General features: G+C 41.0%; 1 protein-coding gene across 27 annotated transcripts in view; it reads right to left on the bottom strand.

Annotated features, from left to right (window-relative positions):
• Positions 1-24799, bottom strand: part of LOC130920019 (receptor-type tyrosine-protein phosphatase delta-like) — a 401349-nt gene that overhangs the window by 36444 nt on the left and 340106 nt on the right. For 18 of the 27 annotated variants that reach the window (XM_057842767.1, XM_057842771.1, XM_057842776.1 and 15 more), the window contains 6 exons: positions 21831-21924; positions 16615-16839; positions 16377-16537; positions 15761-15772; positions 13496-13608; positions 10234-10331 (listed from right to left, as the gene is read on the bottom strand). In XM_057842767.1, the coding sequence (XP_057698750.1) occupies positions 10234-10331; positions 13496-13608; positions 15761-15772; positions 16377-16537; positions 16615-16839; positions 21831-21924 (703 nt within the window). The remainder of the gene's footprint in view (positions 1-10233; positions 10332-13495; positions 13609-15760; positions 15773-16376; positions 16538-16614; positions 16840-21830; positions 21925-24799) is intronic. The other 9 variants (XM_057842773.1, XM_057842780.1, XM_057842784.1 and 6 more) reach the window with 1 other exon arrangement.

The following is a 24799-nucleotide window of genomic DNA, read 5'->3' as shown; positions in this document are numbered from 1 at the left end:
GCTTGTTTTGGATGACGTTCACAGGCACGTTGGCACTTTGCAGTGTTTTGACTTAAAATGAAACACTGTTTTTGAAATGGTTCTTCCTGCATATGGTCTGGCAGCTCTACCACTGTCTGACAAATCACCACAGCAGGGATGTTTGGGTGCCATGATTTGAAGGAAAATGTAAAACTTGACATCTGGAAGAACATCAGAAAAGCAAGACTGGCAATGTTTCATGTACTGGCTTATAAGACTTTCTTGGGAAATTAATTAAATATAGCCATATATTTCAAAGCACAGGATTGATTGTGGCATACTGTACATATTACACTCGCTTTGGCTTGAAGGTTAGCCTTTCTCCTCATTAAGTTTAATACACTCAACATTCAAAATGTTCGATTAATTCCATTTAACACAAGAGTTTTATGATATATATACTGTATATATATATATATATGTATATATATATATATATATATATATAAACCTTAACAATTTAAAAAAATATATAATCTGATAAATAAATTAATCAGAATAATAAACAGCAATATTTAAACGAGTAAATAAAGTAAAAAGTGGATTTACTGCAGTCTTAAAGGGGAAGTTAGGAATTTTTTACATTAGGCTTAATCTTCAAGTTAGCGGCGGTTTAATTAGTCAGTGGAGTTGATGTCAACAAATTCCATGCTGTTATTTATTTGTTTATTTATTTATTAGTTTCAGGGCTCCGGAGTGGCTAAGCAAGTGTGGGTCAATGAGTCCGTCCTAGCATGCTAATAAAAAACAACATATTCATGCTTGAAAATCACCGATGACCCATGCAATCAATAGTGTTGGCTATGTTTTCAGGATGAAGTTTAAAAACTTACAATTTCATTAATAACTGTAGTATGAACAGCAACATTTGTAATCCAGCGGCTCTGTAGGTAAGAGGCTGCAGAGCGGAGTGATATTTTCTCCACCGGTGTGTTTATGTCGTAGCCAGCAGCAAGTAGCCACAGTATTTATTGTTCCTCGTTCTTCATAGGAAATTTGTGGAAACTTTAATTTGCCCATTTCTTCTGTCGGTTTCCACAGCCTCTAAATGCACATTTCACTATGTTGCCATTCTTCAGTCAAGACTCTGTAGACTGATGCTGCATTCGAGGAAGGTGGGAAATCTGAGTTTTCCAACCTCCGACCAGGAAAAATATCATTGTAACGCTACTCGAACTGGGAGGCCCTAGTTGTGAAGTTAGAAAAAAACGTACCTCGACTTCACGAGTTGCTTCTATCAGACGTCACTAGACAAAATGCGCTGCCCGTCGAAAAGCAAACCGTCAATAGTCAAACTAAAGAAGGCAGTTTACAGTGTGGTCTATTTACCTCAGTCCTTCGTTTTTCCTCCACTATTTGATTGCTTACGTGAAGCCAGGTTTGCTGGAGGTCAACATGTCTTTTGATGTCCAAAATAAAAAACGCTCGGAACGCTTTGAGGTCACAACTGTTAGCATCCGAGTGGGATAAGTCAGACTTCCCACATTCCTCGAATGCAGCATGAGCACAAGTGGCCAAAGCACTCCTCTCTATTGTGGTCACATTACGCATCTAAAAAAAAAGTACTGCAGAAATAAATGAATTACGGCAGTTTGGTGTGACATTGTTTTGGCTGCATGGGTATTTTGAACAACGATCTGCATTTTGAATGTATTTGACTACATTAGATCTGTTAAAATCGTATTTTTATTGGCATGCTAGGAAGGGACCATTGACTCGCGCTAGCTTAGCCACTCCGGAGCCCGGAAATTAATAACTAACTAACTAACTAACTGCACGGAATTTGTTGAAATCAACTCCACCGACTAATTTAACTCAAAGATTAAGCCTAATGTCAACAATTCTGAACTTCTGCTTTAACCACTGCAAAACTATGACGACAATCGAAATAAATTATTAAAAATATCTCTGGCAAAAACATTTTTATGCATTTTGAAGTTTTTATTATGTAATTGTTTCGTCAATTTACAGTATTTAATCAAACAACAACAATAAAAAAACCACCGAAAAAAGTAACCTAATAAAATATCATACCGTAATTTCCGGACTACAAGCCGCTACTCTTTTCCCTCATTTTGAATCCCTGCGGCGTGTGCAATGATGCAGCCAATTTACTGATTTTTCTGATGGCCGCCAGGGGCACTCGAGCACGACACGACACGTCAAATGTATGTGTCGAGGAAGACGCTACCGTAGTTCGCACTATTACCGGTAATTCAACTTTGTGCTTTGTGCATGAATAAAAGTAGCAGACCCTCATCTTTGTGCATGAGTAAAATTAGCCGACCTGCATCATGGAAAATGCTAGAAGAAATGTACTCCAAGTTGAACGAGAGGCTTGGATGACTAGCGGTGAGAGATCGTTTACCAAAACTGGCCGCATGCAAAGAGCAACTTTTGCACAAATCTACCAGTGGATCCTGACAGCGCGGAGCAGTGGGAAAAAAAATCCACCATCACCAACGGGTTTCGAAAAGCCGGTCTGCTGCGTGATGAAGAGGACGGCACAAGCTCAGGAGTAAATTTGCCTTGTTATGAGAGACACTGAAAGCAACAATGATAGAGAGACAGAAAGTGCGTGGCGAAGTGTATCTGAGCCTATTCATATCCGACACTGAGGGTGAAGACTTCCATGGTTTCAGTGCACAGGAGGAAGATATAGATGGCTGAAAAAGACTTTTCTGTTTCTAATAACCAGCCCTGTTAGTGCTGTACTGCCGTGTTGCTGGTGCTGTTTGGAAAGAAAAGTGAAGGTATGTTATCAAAATTTAGAAAACTGTATTTCCTTGTAAATATCTCATGTTACTATGTGGGCACACATGGCTTATAGACAGGAGAGGCTTATGGATGTACAAAATGGGTTTTCCTTTAAAGGGATCCTCTATTTTTAAGACAAGTAATTCTTAAAAGATAGATGTTAGTATGAGTTATAATAATTTGATATTAAAACCCCTCTTAATGTAGGGTTAGGAGTAAACAGTGAGCCCTTTCTGCTTGTTTAGCTGTATCTTTCTTTTATTGTTGAAAAAGAAAGCCCTGGTTTGCTCGTTTTAAGGAGGAGGAGGAAGAGGACAAAAAAAGGGATGGGCACATCCTTTGAGGTACATTTCTGGCTGAACATGGATGAGATTGAAAGAATCCTGAGACACTGCATTTATCAAGGCTTCCTCCATTGTCCTCATGCCATCCGTTCATTTTCAGTACCGCCTATTCTGTTCAAAGATGTGGGGAATCTATCATAGCTGACTTTAGGCAAAAGGTGGACAAGATCCTGGTCCGGCTGCCAGTTGGTCACCTAGTGAAGTACAGTTTCACTTCAGCCATAGGCGGAGTTTGACTTTTGGGGCTAGGGGCACAATATGTTGATGACCCCAAAACGCAGTGTCAGCAATAAAACTAACTTACAAGAATATTTAAAATAATAGGTTGACAATGAGTGTTTTTTGTTTCCCATCATTCTTGAGGGGAATTCTAAGGCTGCTTAGGCAATACTTTTCGCCAAGATCGTCATCCATTGAATTTGGCAGCCCGACGGTGTCGTGCCAATGTAATTACCCCAGTCAAAAATTGTATCCCCTCGGCGGAGCCATATGTCTGCAGATTTGTGTCTTTATTATTTAATCAAAAAAAGTTGCTTCAATTTAAAAAAAAAGTTGCTTAAGTCAAAATATATATTTTCAACCCAAAAAAAGTCGCTTCAATCAAAAAAAATGTGTTTGAATGCAAAAATAAGATTGAAACTCAACAAATGCACATGAAAGCTATTTTTCTTTGATGAATTTTTATTTATTTTTTTGATTGAAGACGTTTTTTTTTTTTTTTAATTGAAGCAACTTTTTGATTGAAGTAATGTTGGTTTGTGTTTGGGCCACATTTTGGCTAGGACATTTTTCTCTTTATTATTCAATCAAAAAAATAAGTTGATTAAAAAAAAATATAGATACTCAAATAGAAAAATCACTTCAATCAAAATAAGAAAAATTTCAATATTAGAAAAAAAAGTCTTTGAATGCGAAAAAATTATTTGAGATTGAAAAATTAGCATTTGAACACTTAATTTTTCATTGAAAAAGTTTGCTTTGATTGAAGCAATCCTTTTTGTGTTTGTGCCATATTATGATTAGGACATTTGTGTCTAAATCATTCAATCCCCCAAAAAGTTTTCAATCAAAGAAAAAAAAAATCATCTTTAAAAATATATTTTGCTCTAATATATATATACTGTATATATGCAAAGCAAATGACTGTCTAAGGCAGGGGTTCCCAACCTATTCCACTAAGGCACACTGTGGGTGCAGGATTTCATTCTTACCAAACAAGATGACAACACTTTTTCCCCAATCTGGTGTTTTACAAGTGCAATCAGTTGATTGCAGTCAGGTGTGGCTTGTTTTAGCAGAAGCCTCATTGGTTCAACTGTCTCTGCTGGATCGGCTGGAACAAAAACCAGGACCCACAGTGTGCCTTGAGGACTGGGTTGAAAACCCCTGGTCTAAGGTGCTCGAAAATAATTTTGACCAATTATAAAACTTTTTGTTTTGTTTTGTTAATTCCATTCATTTTTGTTTTATTGCTTTACAACTTATATATATATACAGGGTGACCCAAAAAAAACAGGCTCCAACTCTAATTAGGCCCCGTTTCTTAGTGTTTTGTCCGAATGAAATGAAACTTTGGTCATAACTAGTTTATTATATTCAAAACATCACATCAAAACACTAGGGTCTTTGGCCTTTTTTCCTCCGTTCTACAGCTTATGTTCTAGATGGCCTCCATTTAGCTCCATGCATTTCTTGAGGCGCTACTTCATTGGGTCTGGAGGACCCCCAGAAGACATTTGTCTTGGAGTTCGCCTTTCCATCAAGATGGAAGTGGGCTTCATCTAATGAAGTAGCCACCAAGCCCCTGCACTCTCCTATGTGCACGGTGTGGGCTGCAATCTCGGCCAGAGGCATCATTGGACCAATCTTCATCGAAGAATCTGGCGCAGCAGTGACAGTCACCAAGGAGCGGTATGTGGAGGTCCTCAAAACCTTCAAGAATGAGCTCCATACCATCTACCCGTCACTCATGAGCAAGTTCTGGTTCCAGCAAGACGGAGCAAGTTCTCACACCTCAAACCTTTCCCGAGATTGGCTGAAAGAGAACTTCGGAGGACGAGTGATCAGTCTCAAGATTGATTTTGAGTGGGCACCCCATAGCCCGGACCTAAGCCCCCCAGATTTTTTTCTTTGGGGCTATCTTAAGGACAGAGTCTACGCAGGGAAACACAGAACCATCACGGAACTCAAGAAAGCCATCAGGGAGGAGATGAGAGCCATTACCAATTCAGTCTGTAAGAACGTCATGGACAACTTCGTGCTGCGCCTCAAGAAATGCATGGAGCTAAATGGAGGCCATCTAGAACATATGCTGTAGAATGGAGAAAAAAAGGCCAAAGACCCTAGTGTTTTGATGTGATGTTTTGAATATAATAAACTAGTTATGACCAAAGTTTCATTTCATTCTGACAAAACACTATGAAACGGGGCCTAATTAGAGTTGGGGCCCGTTTTTTTTGGGTCACCCTTTATATATATACAGTGGGGAGAACAAGTATGTGATACACAGTCAATGGGAAAACCCATTGGCAGTATATATATAGAAAAGTCAATTACATGCAATGACATTTTTCGGCCACCAGGGGGGGCCTGGCTCCCTTCCCCCCCCTTAAAATCCGCTTATGACTTCAGCCAATCGTAATGCACCACTGATCATTCCGAATCAAGTACAAAGTGCATATTAAAGAAATGCAGGCCAAATGGGATCTTGAGTTTCAAGAAACAGAACAGAAATGAGGTAGGGACTTTCCGCTGTCTACAAGAAAGAACTAGCAGAGAAAGATGATACGCGCTCAAAAAGATTCCTTTGGGAAAGAGAGGATAGTTGTGTTAGACCAACACATTAAGTTCCTGGAGGGTAATTACAGTGTAAGCATCTCTGTGAGCAGGGAGAGGCAGACATGAGGTCATTATGAAGCCGTCAATGGAGAGAGATGAGGACAAGAGAGCCAGAGCAATTTAGCAATTGTGAATATTATACCACACATAATTATTGCTAGGTTGGGGGGAAATGGACAGAGGTGGTACTGTGGGTACGCATGCGTGCATGTGTGTGCTCTGCCCAATATCATGTGTGTCCGATTATTTCACTGCAATCATTTCTGCTCTCCCCCTCAATGCCTTGGCTATCCATCTCTCCCGCTCGCTCGTTAGGGGCTCGCAAGTGAACAAAGCACACAGTCATGCAGAGAGAAAGCCAGGAGGCTCAAACTGCACGGCTGCTTTCTACACCGGCTCGTCCATCCTTCTCCGTGCCCTCTCCCAAAGCGTTTAAAACATCCTCATGCTGTTTTTCTTCTCTTTTGGAAATTGTCTTCCTCTTAAAGGCTGCCATACACCATTTCTCCCACTCGTGTGGGAGCCAATTAGAGGCTCACGTCTCCATCACTCAATCCAGACATGATCTAAAGAAGCATGGTTAATATCTCTCTGTGGAACTAATTGTGATACTGACTCTATTTGCTAAACTACCAGCATTTTGGGGAACGTTTTGTGATGGACACTGCCCATGGTGCAAGAAAAACTTCAGCCAAGTACACACTGAATGGCTTTATGCGTCTCATGTTGTGGCTGCAGTGCCTTTATATTTCTATCTGCGTCTCTGCTCTTTCTGCACCAGTGGACCGGATAACAATCTGGCTGTAAGCAAACTTTCCTTGAGCCCTGCATTTCCAATTTTCATCTCTGAGCTGTGTGGATAAGAGCACGACAGCAGAATGGGAAATGCGCTCAATCTTGCATCGCTTTGATCAATATAAAGTATGCAGTTGTTTACATTTCCCACTCCTTTGGGATTACTTGCTACAATATTTTGGAGTGTGTCAAGTCATACAAAACATCTTGGCCTGTCCCAACTAAATCCATTTTAACTGGGATAGCTGGCATTCATCGTTGTTACTCCTTCCAGTCAAAATGGATTGGATGACTATTGCCGTCAAGGGCAGCCAATGAGTTAATTCATGAAATAACATTAAAAGGGAAAGACAACATACTATCATATCCATCCCAGAGGAAAGAAACGTGTTTAATAAATAGTTAAAAAAAAAAAAAAAAAAAAAACTACAACAACAAAAATTTTTCATTTTTCAGATATCTAATAGTGAAAATGTAAATAAAAGCCAGTATTTCCCGGAAGTGGCCGTCCAACATTGGGACAGAGATGTTATGCTGTTACAATTACTATTTTAGCCAATCATATGTGAGCATCTCAATTTTCCAATTTTTAATACCAATTATCACATGCACCTGTGCTCGAGTGTATTAATGTGTATGTGCGTGGGTAATGTTCCCGCTAAGCTGCGTGTGTGCGCAGTCACGCACTCCTTGCACATACTCAGCGCACAAGAAAATCTATGCAGCGCCCCCCCCAAAAAATTAAACAGAATCTTTACATTAATTAATATCTAATTTTAGAACTGGCCTAGTTAATTAGACCAATATAGTGATCCCTCGCTATTTATTTTCAATTTAAAAAAAAAAAAAAATCAATGTAGCATTTTATAGAGCTATCCTAATCCGATCACGTAGTCCCTCAATCTTGCACCTGCCGCTTTTCTTGGTCAGGCAGTGCACTGGAGTTGCTCATTAAAGTTAACGATGATTGACAGACGTTAAGGTTTGATCTTGCCAGAGACGCCTTGAAGCCGAAACTTCAAAGCGCTGCATGCGTCAATCATCGTTTAACTTGTTAAACAGTTGCTGTGGCAACTCAGTGTGTGTAAGAGGGCGCAGTTTGAGCGGATTTGAGCAGACTCACTCAATGATACATTTATTAAAGACAAGCGTTTTTTACTTTATTCTTGTTTAAAAAAAATTGGTGGGACAGCGAGATGTTTAAAACTTTTCATAATTATTACACTTGAAGTGCTTAAAAAAGGATTTATTATACATGATAATATATAATCATACATGTCTTATATGTACCTCTTTTCCAATCTTAAATTTGAATAAATACATTTCACAAACTTTTTTGCACTACTTTGCGGTTTTTCACTTATCACGGTGGGTTCTGGTCCCCATTAACCGCAAAAAATGAGGGATCAGTGCATTGTTGACAATGACGATAAAGACTATTCTATTCTATTCTATTCTATTCTATTCTATTCTATTCTATTCTATTCTATTCTATTCTATTCTATTCTATTCTATTTCATAGCAACTCTGGTTTGTCCATCACCGTTAATGGCAGCCAACGAGTTAATTATGAAATAACATTAAAAACGTTACTGTGGGTTCTGGTCCCCATTAACCGCAAAAAATGAGGGATCAGTGCATTGTTGACAATGACGATAAAGACTATTCTATTCTATTCTATAGCAACTCTGGTTTGTCCATCACTGTTAATGGCAGCCAACGAGTTAATTATGGAATAACTTTAAAAACGTTACTGTGTGCTCAATGTAAAAATAGTTTTTTTTTTTTTTTTTAAAATATATTTTTTAGAGCAACTCAAGTTCATCTATCATTGTCAAAAGCAGCAATTGAATGTAGTTGAACTTTGGGCATGTTGGCGAATGAATTTGCGCATCTGTATGGGTGTTCTGTAGCTACAGCGGCTCATTATATAAACACGCAAAAGAAAAAGTTTCCCTTAAGTGCCAATCTTATGCGCTTTGATTGACGGATGGTCAGACCAAGGTGTACTCTGCCTTTTGCCAATGGTCAGTTGGGATACCTTGAGCTTACTAACATCCCTGAACAAGGTTAGCAGTAAGCAAAAAAATAAATCAATGAATGCATAAATGAATGAATGTATGGACGAGTCTTAAATATGAAAGTCCTTACTGACTGTTCTATTGCTGCCACAACACAACCCAATCTAAAATGCTTGTCCTGAAAGTTTGTCCAGTTCAAACAAAGTAAAATTCAGGGGGAATATATGAGAAGTTCATCCAAATTTGTTAAACTGGGCAAAATATTAGATCAGGGGTTACAAAAAGTCCGGTCCTCGACAGCCCCTATCCAGCTTTTTTTTACATGTCTCCCTCTTTCAACACACCTGAATCAAATGATCAGGTTCGTTATCAGGCTCCTGCAGCACTTGCTGATGAGTTGATCATTTGATTTAGGTGTGTTAAAGAAGGCAGACATGGAAAACAAGGTTGATAGGTGCTCTCGAGGACCGGACTTGGGCACCCTTGTATTAGTCTCAATTTAACTCTTTAATTCATTTGCTCCCAAAAACATATAAATACGTTCTACTTTTAATTGTTTCAGTGTCCCAAAGACGTATTAATAGGTCTTTTAGGTCTTATCTCTGGGTCGTGATTCAATTTAGCTCCAAAGCACAAAGCTGAAAATCCATTTTAAAGCAAAAAACTGGCCACTGGAGGGCAGTAGCGCATTTGGTAAGACCTGCAACCCGATTCAACGGCAACGAACGGCCAAGCCGCATGGCCGGCGCCGGCGAAAGATGACCGAATGGATGCCAGTCGGCAGACGACCGAGCAGAACTACCGGTAGGACGCCCGGGATGCCAGGCGCTAGACGACCGAGCAGAACGACCGGGACCACTAGTGCAGCGGACGATGCCTTTGAGTCCGTGCTGCTCGCGAGCAGAGACTCAAAAAAATTCATCTTTATGAGACAGACGGCGATGAGGGAAAACTTTAACCGGCTGTCGCGGCCAGAACAGCGTCATCTTTCAGTTAGTTATGTGTAAATAAATTGTTATTTTGCTATCAAAAGCTCTATTTGTCTTGTTGTTCATCTTATTTTGTAAAAGGAAATAATTAATCAGATGTTTGGGGTGTAACTAAAGCAAAAAACAGCTGTGTATAAGTCAAAGTTATGTTTGAAATGTATGCTTTCACAAAAAGCTCAATTTCTCCATTTTTCATCAGAAATTGGAAAATTGCACAAACCAAGCTATTTTCTAATGCTGTTTTCTAAAGAATAGAAAAAGATATGAACTGTTTTTTTCAGCTGAAAGATTAGAGTCTAATCTTTCTTTTGGTGGGTTCCATGTTTATATAGCAATAGAATAGCATTTTCTGTGGGCCTTGCAAAATCAGTCAAAATCCAGTAAAACGGCCGGGAGCGAAGGGCCTTGCTCCAGTGAAAATGGCTGGGAGTGAATGAGTTAAGTGACAATATACTCATGCGTGCCTACCTCATACTCTTGTGAGAACTTGAGATTGTCGTTCGCTTTGAGGCGCTCAATATTATCTGCCAGCTCCGAGATGGGAACAGGGGGGTGGCTTGCCATGCCTGCCGAGCCAGAGAATAGAAAAAAAAGGTCATTTTGGAACATGAACGACTGCACTTGTTTTTGAAAAGAAAATGTTAAGAGTTAAGCGGGTCCTCAGAGGGTTTTTCTTGTTTTAGCTGTGACCAGTCACAGCAGAGAAAGCGAATGGAAGTGTTTCTTTGTTAAGTGACCATTCTCTCTCCAAAGCAGACAGAAAGTACAATGTGCGTGTTTGGAAAGTTACTGAGGCACAATAACATGTCCTTTGAGTCTGTGCGACACGGCTGGTGGAGATTAAAAAAAAAAGGCTTGGACAAAGGCGGTTAAAAATTCAACATTGGAGAAAAAACACTTTAAATACAATAGAGTGGAACCTCTAAACCCGAGTGCTCTTGAATAAAAAAATGTTTTTTGAAAAGATATGAGAAACTAAATTTTACAAAAAAGTGGCTTTAAATTAAATTATAATCAGTTTTGATTTACTCTGGATTATTGTGGGTGCTTCCTAGAACTGCATTGTATCACACTAAAAAATATTTGTAATATTTGAGACTTTTTCCTGTTTTGTTTCCAATGATTATTTTGTGAAAACATGTCAATACTTCATGTAAGTGAGGAAAAGAAAGAATGTACGTCCTTCTTGGTCTTCTTTCTTGTTTTGTGATAAAGGTAATGACAAAGAGGTGAAATGACAACCTTATCATCCGAAAGGGAACTATTTGCACCATATTGCGACGAAAATTCACTGAACATCCAAAATACAGTGGTACCTCTACAAACAAAGTTAATTCGTTCCAGGATCTTGTTTGTAAGTCAAAATGGTCGTATGTCAGGCAGGATTTTCCCATAAAAATACATTTTAAAAATTTTAAAAATACATTAATTCATTCCACAACCCGAAAACCTACACTAAATCCTTAATAAAACCTGCTGGTACTATTGCAAATAACAACTACACAGAGCAAAACCAATAAATTATGAATAAAAATTGGAATAATATAACAATAGTAATAACAATACCTGTAATAATGTGACGAATTGGGTTCTAATGTAGCGGATGTGTTTTGCGTGGTGTACCAAAACGCACCGCATGGCTGACGTGACAGAGTGAGAGAGGACTTTTTTACTTTCACTTTTCATATTCAGCTGTGGCGGACAGTAGCCATGTGGTGTTGCACAAGTTCTGAAATAAATAATTAAAATCCTTCGCGAACAGAGGTCGTCGGAGGACCGTCGGGATCGTAGGGATTCTACGGCCGTATTGCCATTATCATTTCCACCTTCATTTCAATGGTAGGCCTCACCTTTTTCCTTTTTTCACCACCTGCACTAACATTCTTGGAACCCATGTTGATTTCTCTCACTAGAAAATCTGACGTGCGTCCGTCTTACGGGAAAACAAAGAAACTACGGCGCTGTCATAAATCGTCGGATTTCCAGCATGTCGTCGGATGTAGAAACAAATGGCGAGTCAAATCTTACGTCGGATATTGAAAAGATCGTGTGTCGACTGTCGAGGTGCCACTGCACTTTACATTGCGACTCACCTTGCAAGACGCAATATGCGTATTTTGTACAATGAGTCATGTCTGTAGCTCTTCATCTAAGTAAATCCTGAGCAAGCATGTCCATCCATCCATCCATCCATCCATCCATCCATCCATCCATCCATCCATCCATCCATCCATCCATCCATCCATCCATCCATCCATCCATCCATCCATCCATCCATCCATCCATCCATCCATCCATCCATCCATCCATCCATCCATCCATCCATCCATCCATCCATCCATCCATCCATCCATCCATCCATCCATCCATCCATCCATCCATCCATCCATCCATCCATCCATCCATCCATCCATCCACCCACCCACGGCTTAATCCGGGGTTGGGTTGCTACTTCAACCAGCTCCTCCGGCGGGATCCCAAGGCATTCTCAGGCCAGCCGAGAGACATGGTCTCTCCAGCGTGTCCTCTATCGTCCCCGGGGCCTCCCGCCGTTGGGACATGCCCGGAACACCTTTCCAGGGAGGCGTCCCGGAGGCATCCGAACCAGTTGCGCAAGCCACCTCAACTGGCTCCTCTTAACGCGGAGGAGTAGCGGCTCGACACCGAGTCCCTCCCGGATGACCGAGCTCCTCACCCTATCTCTAAGGGAGAGCCCTGACACCCTGCAGAGGACACTCATTTCGGTCGGTTGTATCCCCCCCTCCCTGAGTCATCACCTTTTCGTGGTGGAGGGGTTTGCGTGTACCAATGATCCTAGGAGCTATGTTGTCTGGGGCTTTAAGCCCCTGGCAGGGTCACGCATGGCAAACAGGTCCTAGGTGAGGGGCCAGACAAAACATGGCTCAAAATGACTCCTTATGATGAACAATATTAATGGATTCAGGTTTCCCTTTCCTGGATGGGGGTTACCGGGGACCCTCTCTGGAGCCAGGCCTGGGGGTGGGGCTCGAAGGCGAGTGTCTGGTGGCCGGGTACAGCCCGAAAAGGCAACGTGGTTCCGGCTTCCCGTGGGCTCACTACCTGTAGGAGGGGCCAAAGGGATCGGGTGCGTAGGTAGTTGGGCGGCAGCCAAAGGCGGGAGCCTTGGCGGTCTGACCCCTGGCTACAGAAGTTAACTCTTGGGACATAGAATGTCACATCTCCTGAGCATGTGTTTATTATTATTATTATTTTTTTTTCTTTCTTTTTGTTCTTTTTACATAACAGTTTTAGCGTCACCTTACCTGTTCAATTAATACCATTATAGAAAAAACATTTTTTTAGATACAATAAATAAAGTCAATGAAAGAATCGACCAGCATCTTAGAAAAAAAAATGCATTCGACCTTAGAGGTTCCACAGTGTAACAAAGGCTTATTGACGAGTTGATGTCAATTCAAGCAGTTTCATCCTAAGCGGGATGGACATTAGTTAGCATGAACGTCTAAAATGAACACAGACAGATCGAAAGAATGAGAGAAATGAACTGGCGAGGAGGAAAACCATGACGGCAAATCTTTAGCGGACTGTGAGAGCAGAGCAACTAACTTGACAAACGCCGATAACCTCGGTACACTGATACACGGTAGGCTGAAAAGGAAACAATACCAGAGTCAAAGGAAACAAAAATGAAAAAAAAAAAAAAAAAAAAAAGACAGTTAAAGCAGAGTTTCTGCGCAGATGTGCGTACCTGGAGTCTGAAAGTTGATTCTGCGGAGCTCTACAGGATCAGTGGGGTGGTGAGATGACATAGCTTTGCTGCAGGGGAAACTGCCTTTCCTGCCCTCAGCCTCGGCTCGTTTTCTGGGAATAACATAAGGCAACTTTTACATTCTGCTTAACCTGATTCACTTTTGCGCTGCATTAAAAAAGTACTATTCCTTGTGAATCCTCAACTCATTTCTTAAAATCTTGCTGGATGTTTGGTGTGTGAATGCCGAAAGGCTTGCAGTGTGTAAAAAGAAAAACAAATCTTCATTGATTTTTTTGGGCCAGTGTTTAGTAAAGCTTAATTGCAGAGCCGCAGTTTAAAACTCGTTCAAATAACAAATTGAGGTGAGTTGTTAGTTCGGAAATATTGGACTTTATCTGTCACGCACAATTGTGAGATGATTGAAAAAGAACTTATTGTGAAGTCAACTTACATCTGTAGTATAATTAAGGATTGTTAAAATAGCTTAAACGCATCAACCCATAGTGGGTAATGCATATACAGTGGTACCTCTACATACCAAGTTAATTCGTTCCAGGACCTTGTTAGTCGAAATGGTTGAATGTCGAGCAGGATTTTCCAATAGGAATACATTATAATTCCATTTATTCGTTCCACAGCCCAAAAACCTACACTAAATCCTTAATAAATACTGCTGGTACTATTACAAATGACAATTACACATAGCAAAACAAATAAATTATAAATTGGGGTCTAATGTGGCAGACTTTTTTGCTGTACCTGAACGCACCGCGCCCGAGAGTGGTGAGCTTGAGAGTTTCACTTTCACTTTTGTTGAGAACACCGTCAACTTTGGCGGTCAGGAGGCATTTTGTGTTGAATAAGTTGTGAAATAAATGATAAAAACGTGACGAAGCTGGCGATTTCTTTGGCGATGTTACCAAAATAATACTTGTAAGCTTAACTTAATAAAGACTGGCTAACGGTGGTCGGAGGAGGACCGTGGGGATGTATTGTTGAACCAGTTCACGGATTAGCATCTTTATTGAGAAGGTAAGCGTCACCTTTTTCCTTGTTTCACCCCCTGTACCAACCTTTTTGGAACCTGTGTTGATTTCTTACACAAGAAATTCCGCTGTGCGTTCGTCTGCAGTGCTGTCATGTCGTCGTATTTCGAGCATGTCGTCGGATATAGAAACAACTGGCGAGTCAAATTTTACGTCGGATGTCGAAAAGATCGTGTGTTGAAGCGATCGTATGTCGAGCTACCACTGTATTCGTTAGACGTTTTGGCTAGCCAAAACATCCATTAGCATTCACACACACGTTCACCAAATTACTGCATTGAAGTAATGAGTGTTTGGAAGATGGTGTCTCATTTGCACAAATAGAAATAAGTGATTTGACAAATCTTATTTTTGCAAAACAAAAAATAACTTTATAGTAGGGCTGTCAAAATTAACGCGTTAACGCGCGGTAATTAATTTTTTAAATTAATCACGTTAAAATATTTGACGCAATTAACGCACATGTCCCGCTCAGACAGTATTCTGCCTTTTGATAAGTTTTACAGCAAGGCTTTTTGTGCTAACAGTGAACTCTTGTGGTCGCTTTGCGACATGGTTTATTGTTTTTCTCCTTTCGTTCAATATGGCTGCACGATGTCTCTGTTGTGCTTATATGATCCTTGGACAAGATTTGTCCGTAAGTATGGTTGTTGTAAAGAATGTACATATTATGTTAATAAGTGAAATGTTATATTTTTTGTATGAGACGCTTTTTGTTTATGTTTAGTTAACCTGTATAGCGTGCTAAGCTAACGTTGTTGCTAATGCAATGCTTGTGTACTTTTTTTTTGTAGTTTTAAAGGGGACAATGATTTGAGGCCAATTTATTAATAAATCAGATGAAAAAGGAAGATGTCTGATTATTAAGGCGTCGTTCACTAGCTGTCTAGCGTTGGAAAAAGTAGACGCTTCGGAGTGAGGACAGCATAGACAGATTTAAATGACAGTAGAGTGAAATGCCCACTACAGTCCTTATGTACTGTATGTTGAATGTATATATATATCCATCTTGTGTCTTATCTTTCCATTCCAACAATTTATTTTACAGAATATATATATAATTCACAGAAAAATATGGCATATTTTATAGATGGTTTGAATTGCGATTAATTGCGATTAATTACCATTAATTAATTTTTGAGCCGTAATTAACTCGATTAAAATTTTTAATCGTTTGACAGCCCTACTTTATAGACAAAAGCTTAAAGGTTGTTACCTGTCGGGTTTGCTGGATTCGGGTTGAAGAAGAGGAGCACAAAAAGAAATAGACAAAGATAGACAAGATTATTATCGGTTTTCTAAAACTGCACTTCCTCTTCTCCTTGATTATTATTTATTATTAAACAACAAGTCCTATAATAAGAATCCATCATGCTATCATTGTCTTGTAAAAGCATTTTAAATGCGTGCATGTATATTTAAAAGCATCACTCTGCACGGCAGAGCTGCGTCAAGGTGCTTATTAATGTCCGGTGATCATCCTGAACTTAAGATCATTAGCATCATGGACATTTCTTTTCCCATACCGTATCTGCTGCAGCTGTTATTCATGTGTGTTAATAAAGCTTCAACTGGGAGGCCTGATAATTATCGTAAAGAGTGATAATGTTCAATAAATGAATCTACATCCCATTCATTTGGAAAGACAATATCTCCCTCACTGTTTGTAAACTGAAAGCAGATACGTATAACGACCCCCCCCCCCCCCCCGCCGCCGGATAAAGCCTTAATTGGACCAAAGAGAAATATACACACTTTAGAATGGATAAGAGTAAAAAGGATGTGGATTCACAGTCGTTCATTAAAGTGAAGCCTACACCAGAAGCTGGTACCTTTTGAAGAGAAGGATGGCAATGACAATGCACACAATGAAGATGACAGCCAACACAGGACCAACAACCCAGAGGAGGCCCTCTTCCTCGTCAATAATTGGCTGCGGGTCCACATCTGATGATGTCACGGGATCGGAATACGGGCTAGTGGAGAACATTGTCTGTAGAGAGCATGTGATGTATCAATGTTAAAATCGAAAACCTATTGAGGCACTTCAAGGATGTGCATGCATCTTACGTTCTCTGAAAGGTCAAGCAGGGCGAGCACAAAGAACACGTATTCCTGGCCATTCTGCAATGGACGATTGCGGTAGTCGCCGTAATTTTGGCCATCACCGAGCGTAAACTCCATTGGGAGGGTTTTAAAGCTAGCGCTGACGTAAGCTCTGGGATCTGATTGGCCGGCTTGTCTGCGGATACGGAGGGCTCGGCTCACACTGGTACGGTTAATTTCTCTCAGCAACTGACATGGAAGAAGAGCACAGTTTGGAGGGACAATTAGCAAGCTTTGAGAGAAAAAGAAATATAATTCACATAACTGAGAAAAAAACAACCCCCTCCCCACATTTGCAAACAGTAGGACTATAGGCTACTGTAAAATTAGCAGGAAAGGAATAAGAGAAAAAAAACACACTGGTACGGTTAATCTCTCTCAGCAACTGACATGGAAGAAAAGCACAGTTTGGACGACAATTAGCAAGCTTTGAGAGAAAAAGAAATATAATTCACATAAATGAGAAAAAAAACAACCCTCCCACATTTGCAAACAGTAAGACTATACAATTAGCAGGAAAGGCATAAGAGAAAAAACATGGCATACATTCATTGAGCCAGTTGTGAGTGAAGGGAATAGTTACCTTTCTCGCACACACCATATAACTGTTTGCATTACTCTAACACACTTAATATAATCAATCAGGGAATAGTACCATTTCTCATATGTACTGTAGGATTGTTTGTACTACTCTAACACACCTAAAATAAATAGCACACCAGTTTAATGAAAAGAAGCAGAATAGATACACAACGCCATTTTACCACAGAAGTCCAACGTGTGCGTCACGAGCAAGATTGGCGCACCAACTCTTGCAATCAGTTCTCCCGGCCACTCCAAGGACGAAGAGCAGGGCGCTCTGTCCTAAAACAAGTAGCGTCTCGCCCAGCCCGGAAAACAAGTTGATAGCTGCCGCTTGGGACGTCAAGACCGGCGTCGGTCGCTGCGGCAACCACGTCCCAGCCACGAAGGAGGACGCACGAACCTGACCGCCCAAAACCAGCCACAGAGGGATGATATCAAAACAACACCCAGCCACACCTTCGGCCCGGGTCACTCCACCGCAGCCGTCAAAAAGACTGGGCACTGACATAACAAACGGTTCGCTGCTCAGAAACATTGCTATGTAGCCGTTGTTTTAACGACCCGGGATCCAGAATTGTCACTCTGTCGTCTGTTTTTGCCTTGTTTTTTGACAGTTGTCGACGAATAAATTGTCAACCTGTTTTTGGTGAGCCCTCTTCAAACTTTCGGAACATGGAGTCAGTACAAGGGGTTAACACAGGAAGGGAACGCGCGGAATGTCGGCCCCCACCGGTGGACTCACGGAGGCGGCATCAGCAGAGCGGCACTTCGTACGGCTGTCGCCGTTTCCGCGGCTTGGCGGGGGGTGGGGAGTGGGGGAATTCTTTCAGAGTAAATTAAGAAGAAATCTTTATTTTACATTTTGTGTTACATTTTTGTTTGATGGTGATTTTTTTTTTTACATGAAAATATGTGCCTTGGCTCAAGGACGTAGGTTTGGTCTCAACATTGGTAGGGACGTTATAACAGCATAACCTGCATGTACTGGTACAATTTTTGCTGGGGCAGGACATTAATAAGACCAAACAGATTAGGTGAACAGGGGTCAGGGCTACATTTCCCATGAGTATGCTGATGTGTTTCCCATGTAAAAATGAAAAAAGTTAAAATTATTAATTTAATGGAAGAAAGTTATTTTTCAAAATAGGGGAAGTTCCCGTTGCTTCATATGAAGGAAATTTACAGTAGTTGTTTTTTGGAGGGGCGGGGATTGCGGAGGGGAGATACTACTTAATGGGAAGTTCAGAATTTTTGACACCAGCTGTAATCTTCGCGTTAGCGAGGGTTTAATTAGTCAGTGGAGTTGATTTCAATAAATTCTGTGTAGTTTGTCAGTTATTTGTTAGTTTCTGGGCTCGGGAGTGGCTAAGCTAGTGCGCGTCAATTGGGCCGACTTAGCATGCCAATAAAAAACAACATATGCACACATGAAAGTCATCGATGACCCATGCAATCAATGGTGTTGGCTATTTTTTCAGGATAAAGGTTTTAAAACTTACCATTGCATGTCAATAATTGCAGTATGAACAGCAACATTTGTAATCCAGAAGCTCTGCAGAGGAGCAGGGCGGAGTGATATCACATCGTTTTTTTTCACCGCTGATTTTTTATGTCGTAGCCAGCAGCAAGTAACCAATTTACCGTATTTTTCGGACTATAAGTTGCACCTGAGTATAAGGGGCCGTTTACATGGTGACTCTCCGAGAAGACGAAAAATTTCAAATGTGCATTTACATGGTTTCGTTTCCATTCCAACAATGTCGCAATTCCGCATTAAAACGATGTAGTATTCAAGCCAAGCCCTAGGGGGCAGTGCAGATTTACAAGGCGACAGCGAATGACGCACTTTGACCCCACGGGGCTCCTCAGCCCGGAAGAAAACATGCCCGCCCATTCGAAGCAATGGCATTTTCTTTTTGCGCCAAAAGGCACAAAAATGGAAACATTCAACATATTTTAATTTAAAAATATTATTAGAACAGTAAATTAAAGCCGACGTTCCGCCATTTGCAATTTTTAATGTTAAATAGCATCGCTGTGCACGCCCAATATGATGTGTACGAGTGCTGACGTTATCGGCGCGGGTCCGGCGCGGCAGTAGCCTTTGATATGCATGCGAAGCAAGCCCCCATCAATCCCCCGCAATCGAATTCTTCCACTTTCGAGGATTCAGAATTTTTCGTCTTCGCCGACTCCATATGCACGCGAGGCAATTCCGCTACTCAGTCATTGCGTCTTTGTGTTGCAGAGTCACCATGTAAACTGCCCCTAAGTCGCACCAGCCCAAAAATGCGCAATGAAGAGAAAAAGAAACATATAAGTCGCACTGGAGTATGTTGCATTTTTGGGGGAAATTTACTTGATAAAATCCAACACATAGAACAGATATGTCATCTTGAAAGGTGATTTAAAATAAAAATACAATAGAGAACAACATGCTGAATAAGTGTACAGTATGATGTTACATGATGCATGAACAACGAAATGCGAATGTGGCCGGTATGTTAACGTAACATAGCTATTAAGAGCTATTCAGATATCTATAGCATATAGAATATGCTAACAAGTTTACCAAACCATCGGTCTCACTCTAAAACACCAAAATACCGTGAAATGATATAATAATATGTTAATAATTTCACACATAAGTCGCTCCAGAGTATAAGTCGCACCCACAGCTAAACTATGAAAAAAAAAACTGCGACTTATAGTCCGAAAAACACGGTATATTGTTCCTTGTTCTTCCTTGGGAATTTTTGGAAACTTCCCTTTGCCCATGTATTCTGTCTGTTTCCACAGGCTCTAAATGCACATAGCGCCATGTTGCCGACCTTCAGCTAACTCAGCAGACTGATGCTGCATTCGAGGAAGGTGGGAAGTAAGAGTTTCCAACCTCTAATCTTATTTCTAGTAAATTTACACTGAAAACAAGGGAATTTAACTCGTTTTAAAGAGGTGTGTTTTTGCAGTGTGCTCGAGTTTTGAAGGGTTAACAAGTTCACAGTTTAATGCTATGCTAACTCTAATGCAGGTCCGACTAACAGTAGCAAAATTAGTGGCGTTTGCCCCGTCAAAAATATTGACGTCTTTTTACATTACTTACAGTGGCGGTTGCTACTGCTGGTGGTGGCCGAAAAGGACTTCTAATATCCCTCCTCTTCGAAGGGGGCGGAGGCGGCGGCATGTATTTCTAGGTTGTTAGTGTGTGTTTGTGTTGGGAGGGGTAGTAGTACTAGTTATCAGCCAATCAAACGTGCAAAAAAAAAAGGGGTAAATGCAAGTCTGAACATAATGAAAATAATTCACTTAATAATGGTAGGGTCAATTGCATCCATACAACATATGGAAAGACAATCTAAATGACCTATATAACTGAAGTCATTATAAAATACAAATAAAATTGCTTAAAAGTTGGTGGGTACAATTTAAGCATCCTGAAACGTTCGTAGTGTTTTGTCCCTACCGTCCCTATGCAACCCTACACCCTTGCCTTGGCTTGATGAAAGTTGTGTAGTTCATCCAACCAAACATTTTTGTTAATAGCGTTTCACCTTATTAGGATCAGAAATTCACTGAGGCCTAAGATATTAGTCTCGGAAAAGTGTTTATTATTTAAAATGACAATTATTTTCCTCTCAAGTCTTGAAAGACAGTGAATGTAAATGAATTAAAGATTCATTATTGCCAAGTTCAGAACACTGTGAGACGCTGCAGGAGTAAACAGAAACAAAATCCTGCAGAAAATTAATTAAAATTATTGAATCACCATGTTTTTGTACACAATGTATAAGTATGCATAGGAAAAAAAAATTTTTTTAGTAGGAAAAGCAAGATCTGTGTTAAGAACGCAATTTTGGCCCATAATTGAATCGTCAGGAAATAAACATGGCTTTGGGCCAAGATCCTGCTGCTGTAAACTAATATTGCTAAATATAAACTCTTTCAAACCACCATCAAAGTATCAATGGTCTCTTCAGAGAATATTAGCAAGGTAAATACGGATATCATCATCAGACACTGGACATGAAAGGAATTCCCGCTGAGCATTACAGCCAAAACCTTTTGAGATGTGTATTTTATCGAACAAACAGCATTTTCTTCTATCCCAGTTTAATGTCATAGCAAATTAGAAAATCATTGAAGAGAAATAATGTACTGGTTGCACAACTGCAGGTAAAGAAAGCCATTTTTCATTATTTTAGGGCTCATCCCCACACTCTAATGTGATATTACTCTTCACGAAAATATTTTCTGGCAGACATCTAATGGCTTTGAACTGAAACTGACATCTAATTGTACTGTAGGTCAATTTCTTTGTAAGTGACAAACACTTTTGGTGCTTGTATTTACTTTTTGTATCCACTGTAAATAAGCTCAACCCTGTGACTCGAGGTTCTTGGAAAGTATGAAGCACATTGACTGCTGGAATAAGTGTGACTCCTTCAGAAGAAGTGCCATTGAGTCAGATGGCCTTCAAAATGAAAAGGTAGAAGCCTTGAAGCAAAGCAAAAAAAGACCCTTGAAAGTCAACAGATGACCTTTTTTTCATTCTCAACCGACTTGTCGTTTGGCAGTAACACTAATAGAATGACTACCTCATCTAAGTTCATCTGGTCTGGGTCCTCCCATGGATTCAGAAACTTCCCTCCTCGCTGTTTCTTCAGTGGCACCACCACCAGGTAATAACCCCTGAAACAAAAGATCTGTTGAGATTAAACCAGGCGACCTTGAACTAGATGCAGTGTAAGCCCGACCAATTTCTGTTAAAGGGAACCACGGACAGAAAGACTTGTAGTTCTTAAAAGATACATTTTAGTATGAGGTATAATAATTTGATATTCAAGCCCCTCTTAATGTTTACGTTTTTATAAAATTTGAAAAATTTGTTTAACCAGTAGGTCGCCCTTGTGGTTGAGGACACAATGCGGAGACGTCACTGGGCAGCACTGCCGTACTTCCATAGTACATAGCTAAATAAAACATGTCGTCAGTTCTGCCCTTCCAATTTGAAGCCGAGCGGAAAAGTGATGAGCAGGACAGCACTGTCGATATTTCACAAAACGAGCAGTAAAGGCAATTAAATGAAAGTCTCCAGCAGGATTCCAACCCGCGTTTCCCGTGCGACAGACAAGCGCGTAGACCACAGGACTATACTTCCGTGTGACGTTAGAGTCTTGATTTTCCTTATAAAGCAATCGCAGCCCACATGCGCTGTCTGTCTGTGCGGTAAAACCTAAAAGGGAAACGCAACTGAAAAGAAAGTGCGGCTGGCTTAACCACGGAATTTAAAACGCGGCTTACTTCAGACAGCAAGTAGATAACAAGAACATAGTGTAAAAAATGGCGCCCTCCGTAGGTTAAAACATGTACTAAATATTATGGATTTTAAATCTATAAGTAAGTAGACGACAAGAACATAGGGATTGCGTTAAAGGGTTTATTGAACACACACACAAAAAAAAAAACACGCGAAAAGGGAGACACAAAAATGTTCTATGACAGTAGGTCGGGATCAATTTAAAAAAAAAAACAAAAAACCAAAAAAAAAACCTAGGGAAAACAGCGGTCAGAGACAGACAAACGAAAAAACACAAGGCAAAGATGCCACTGACAACAAAGGGATATACAAACTGTCAACTGGTAGCAAGTCAATACAAGCCGCCTACGATCGGTTTAAAGACACTGCTGATGAGCTGGAAGTGGATGCAGGTATGATGTTGGGAACTCATCCCACATCTCTGTAGCAAAACAATCTGACCAGCAACAGAATGTAACAAAATCATGCCAGTCGTCATACTAGCTTCGCTTGCTAGCTAGCTCAACTATTCTCCCAGTCCAGCCCAACCGTGTCATCAATCCCAGCGTGCATTTTGCGCGTAAAACATGGCGCCCTCCGAAGGCCAAAACCAAGCTTAAGTACGATAAACCGATGTGACCGGACATCCGGTTTTACAGGTGAGAGATACGACTGTATCGATAGTAAAGTTACCATTCGACAGTACTTAGCCATTAAATATTCAAAGAACTGATAGGAGAGGTAAGATTCGGCTATCGCGAGCACAACAACCGGCTACTAGTGCCTAGTACAATGCATTGCTCAATGTGGTAATAATTAAGCTTTTACTTCGCATGCTGCGCTTGTGTTATACACCACACAGCGCACTTAGAGCACCACTCACAGTCATGGTTGCCTCAACTTCCCATAATGCATTTCGGCAGAACCGCTAGTAGTTGCCGTCATTACCCGATCGTCACGGGCATGTCATAACAACGCCAGAGCTAACAAAACCACTGTAACACACGCTCCGTAGCGTTTTCTTCACAGCCCAAAACGAAACTAGTAGTGGCAACGAAGCATCATGCTAAAACAATGGACAGTTTGAGCACCGACGCCAGGTAAGGGCGGCATATTGTTTCCACGAAACTAAAGATACACGATAATATCGGTCGCCGATAATTATCGGCCGATAATAATAAAAAAATTCAACCGATAATGCAATCCGATAATTATATACTTGATTTAGCCTCCAAATGTACACAACCGAAGAATTCAGCACGCCGCCTCCTCAACCCCTCCCCTCTCTGAAGCCATTGAGGGAGGAGGGGTCGAGGAGGCAGAGTTACACGACAAGAAATAGTTGAATACTATGGCGGCTGTTACTAAAAAAACGACACTCTCGCCATCTGCGGAACGTACCTTAGAAGTTCCACGAGGCCGAAAGAAAGCGTCCTCATTCAAAACCACTAACCCAGCTTCCATTTAAAACTGCATCACAAAAATTTTTTGGAACGAATACGAGGCTGCTGCTCGCGGTAAGTTAAACTACGGGGCTTGTGACGATACAGAGTCGGGTTGTTTGGGAAAGCAGCCCAAGGCGGGTGGTAAACTCGCGTCTAAGGCTAAACACCGGCACGACTGGAGACCGATAGTCGGCAAGTAGCCGTCTTCCGACGGAGCCCGCTGCTCTGGCCGGTCCGGCAGGCCGCCTCGCCGTTGGCGGGGCGGGCAGAGCCCGTTTCCCCGGCCTCTGGTCCTCCGGCGAACACCCCGGTTTCTCGAGCGTTCCCTCACGGCGTGCGAGCAGAGCCAGGCCCCGAATACGCCACGGCGAACCGGCCGGTGCGAGCGGAATATCCGGTACGAACGTAGCCGCCGCCGAGACGAGACACGATTTTTTTTTTTTTTTAACCGAAATGACCCGAGAGCCAAAGCCCTGGATAAAAAAATAATGCAGTTTATACGACCACCATTCTTCATGAAAAACATGCCAATCACATTTTCACCACGTACATTTGGAAAAGTGATGTCCAGTAAGCAAGCTTATCATGACGGCACAGTGGTTACATGATAATTTAAACATGGAGAAAACGAAGTCAGCCAGTCAATAATGCATTCAGTATGTAAAATGACGAGCGGTCAGATGACTTTGTAACGCTGCCTTTATTTTCGGCTTAACAAAACTCAGGCACAAAACAACACGCACGGAGATGCGAGCTCCAACTCCATCCAAATAGTACTGCCGTGTATCAGTTTAGCTGCTGTAAACCAAATGTCGTGAGTGCC

The sequence above is a fragment of the Corythoichthys intestinalis genome, chromosome 8 (assembly GCF_030265065.1).
Source record: "Corythoichthys intestinalis isolate RoL2023-P3 chromosome 8, ASM3026506v1, whole genome shotgun sequence".
NCBI classification, from domain to species: Eukaryota; Metazoa; Chordata; class Actinopteri; order Syngnathiformes; family Syngnathidae; genus Corythoichthys; species Corythoichthys intestinalis.
This window is presented reverse-complemented; position numbering and strand designations above follow the sequence as displayed.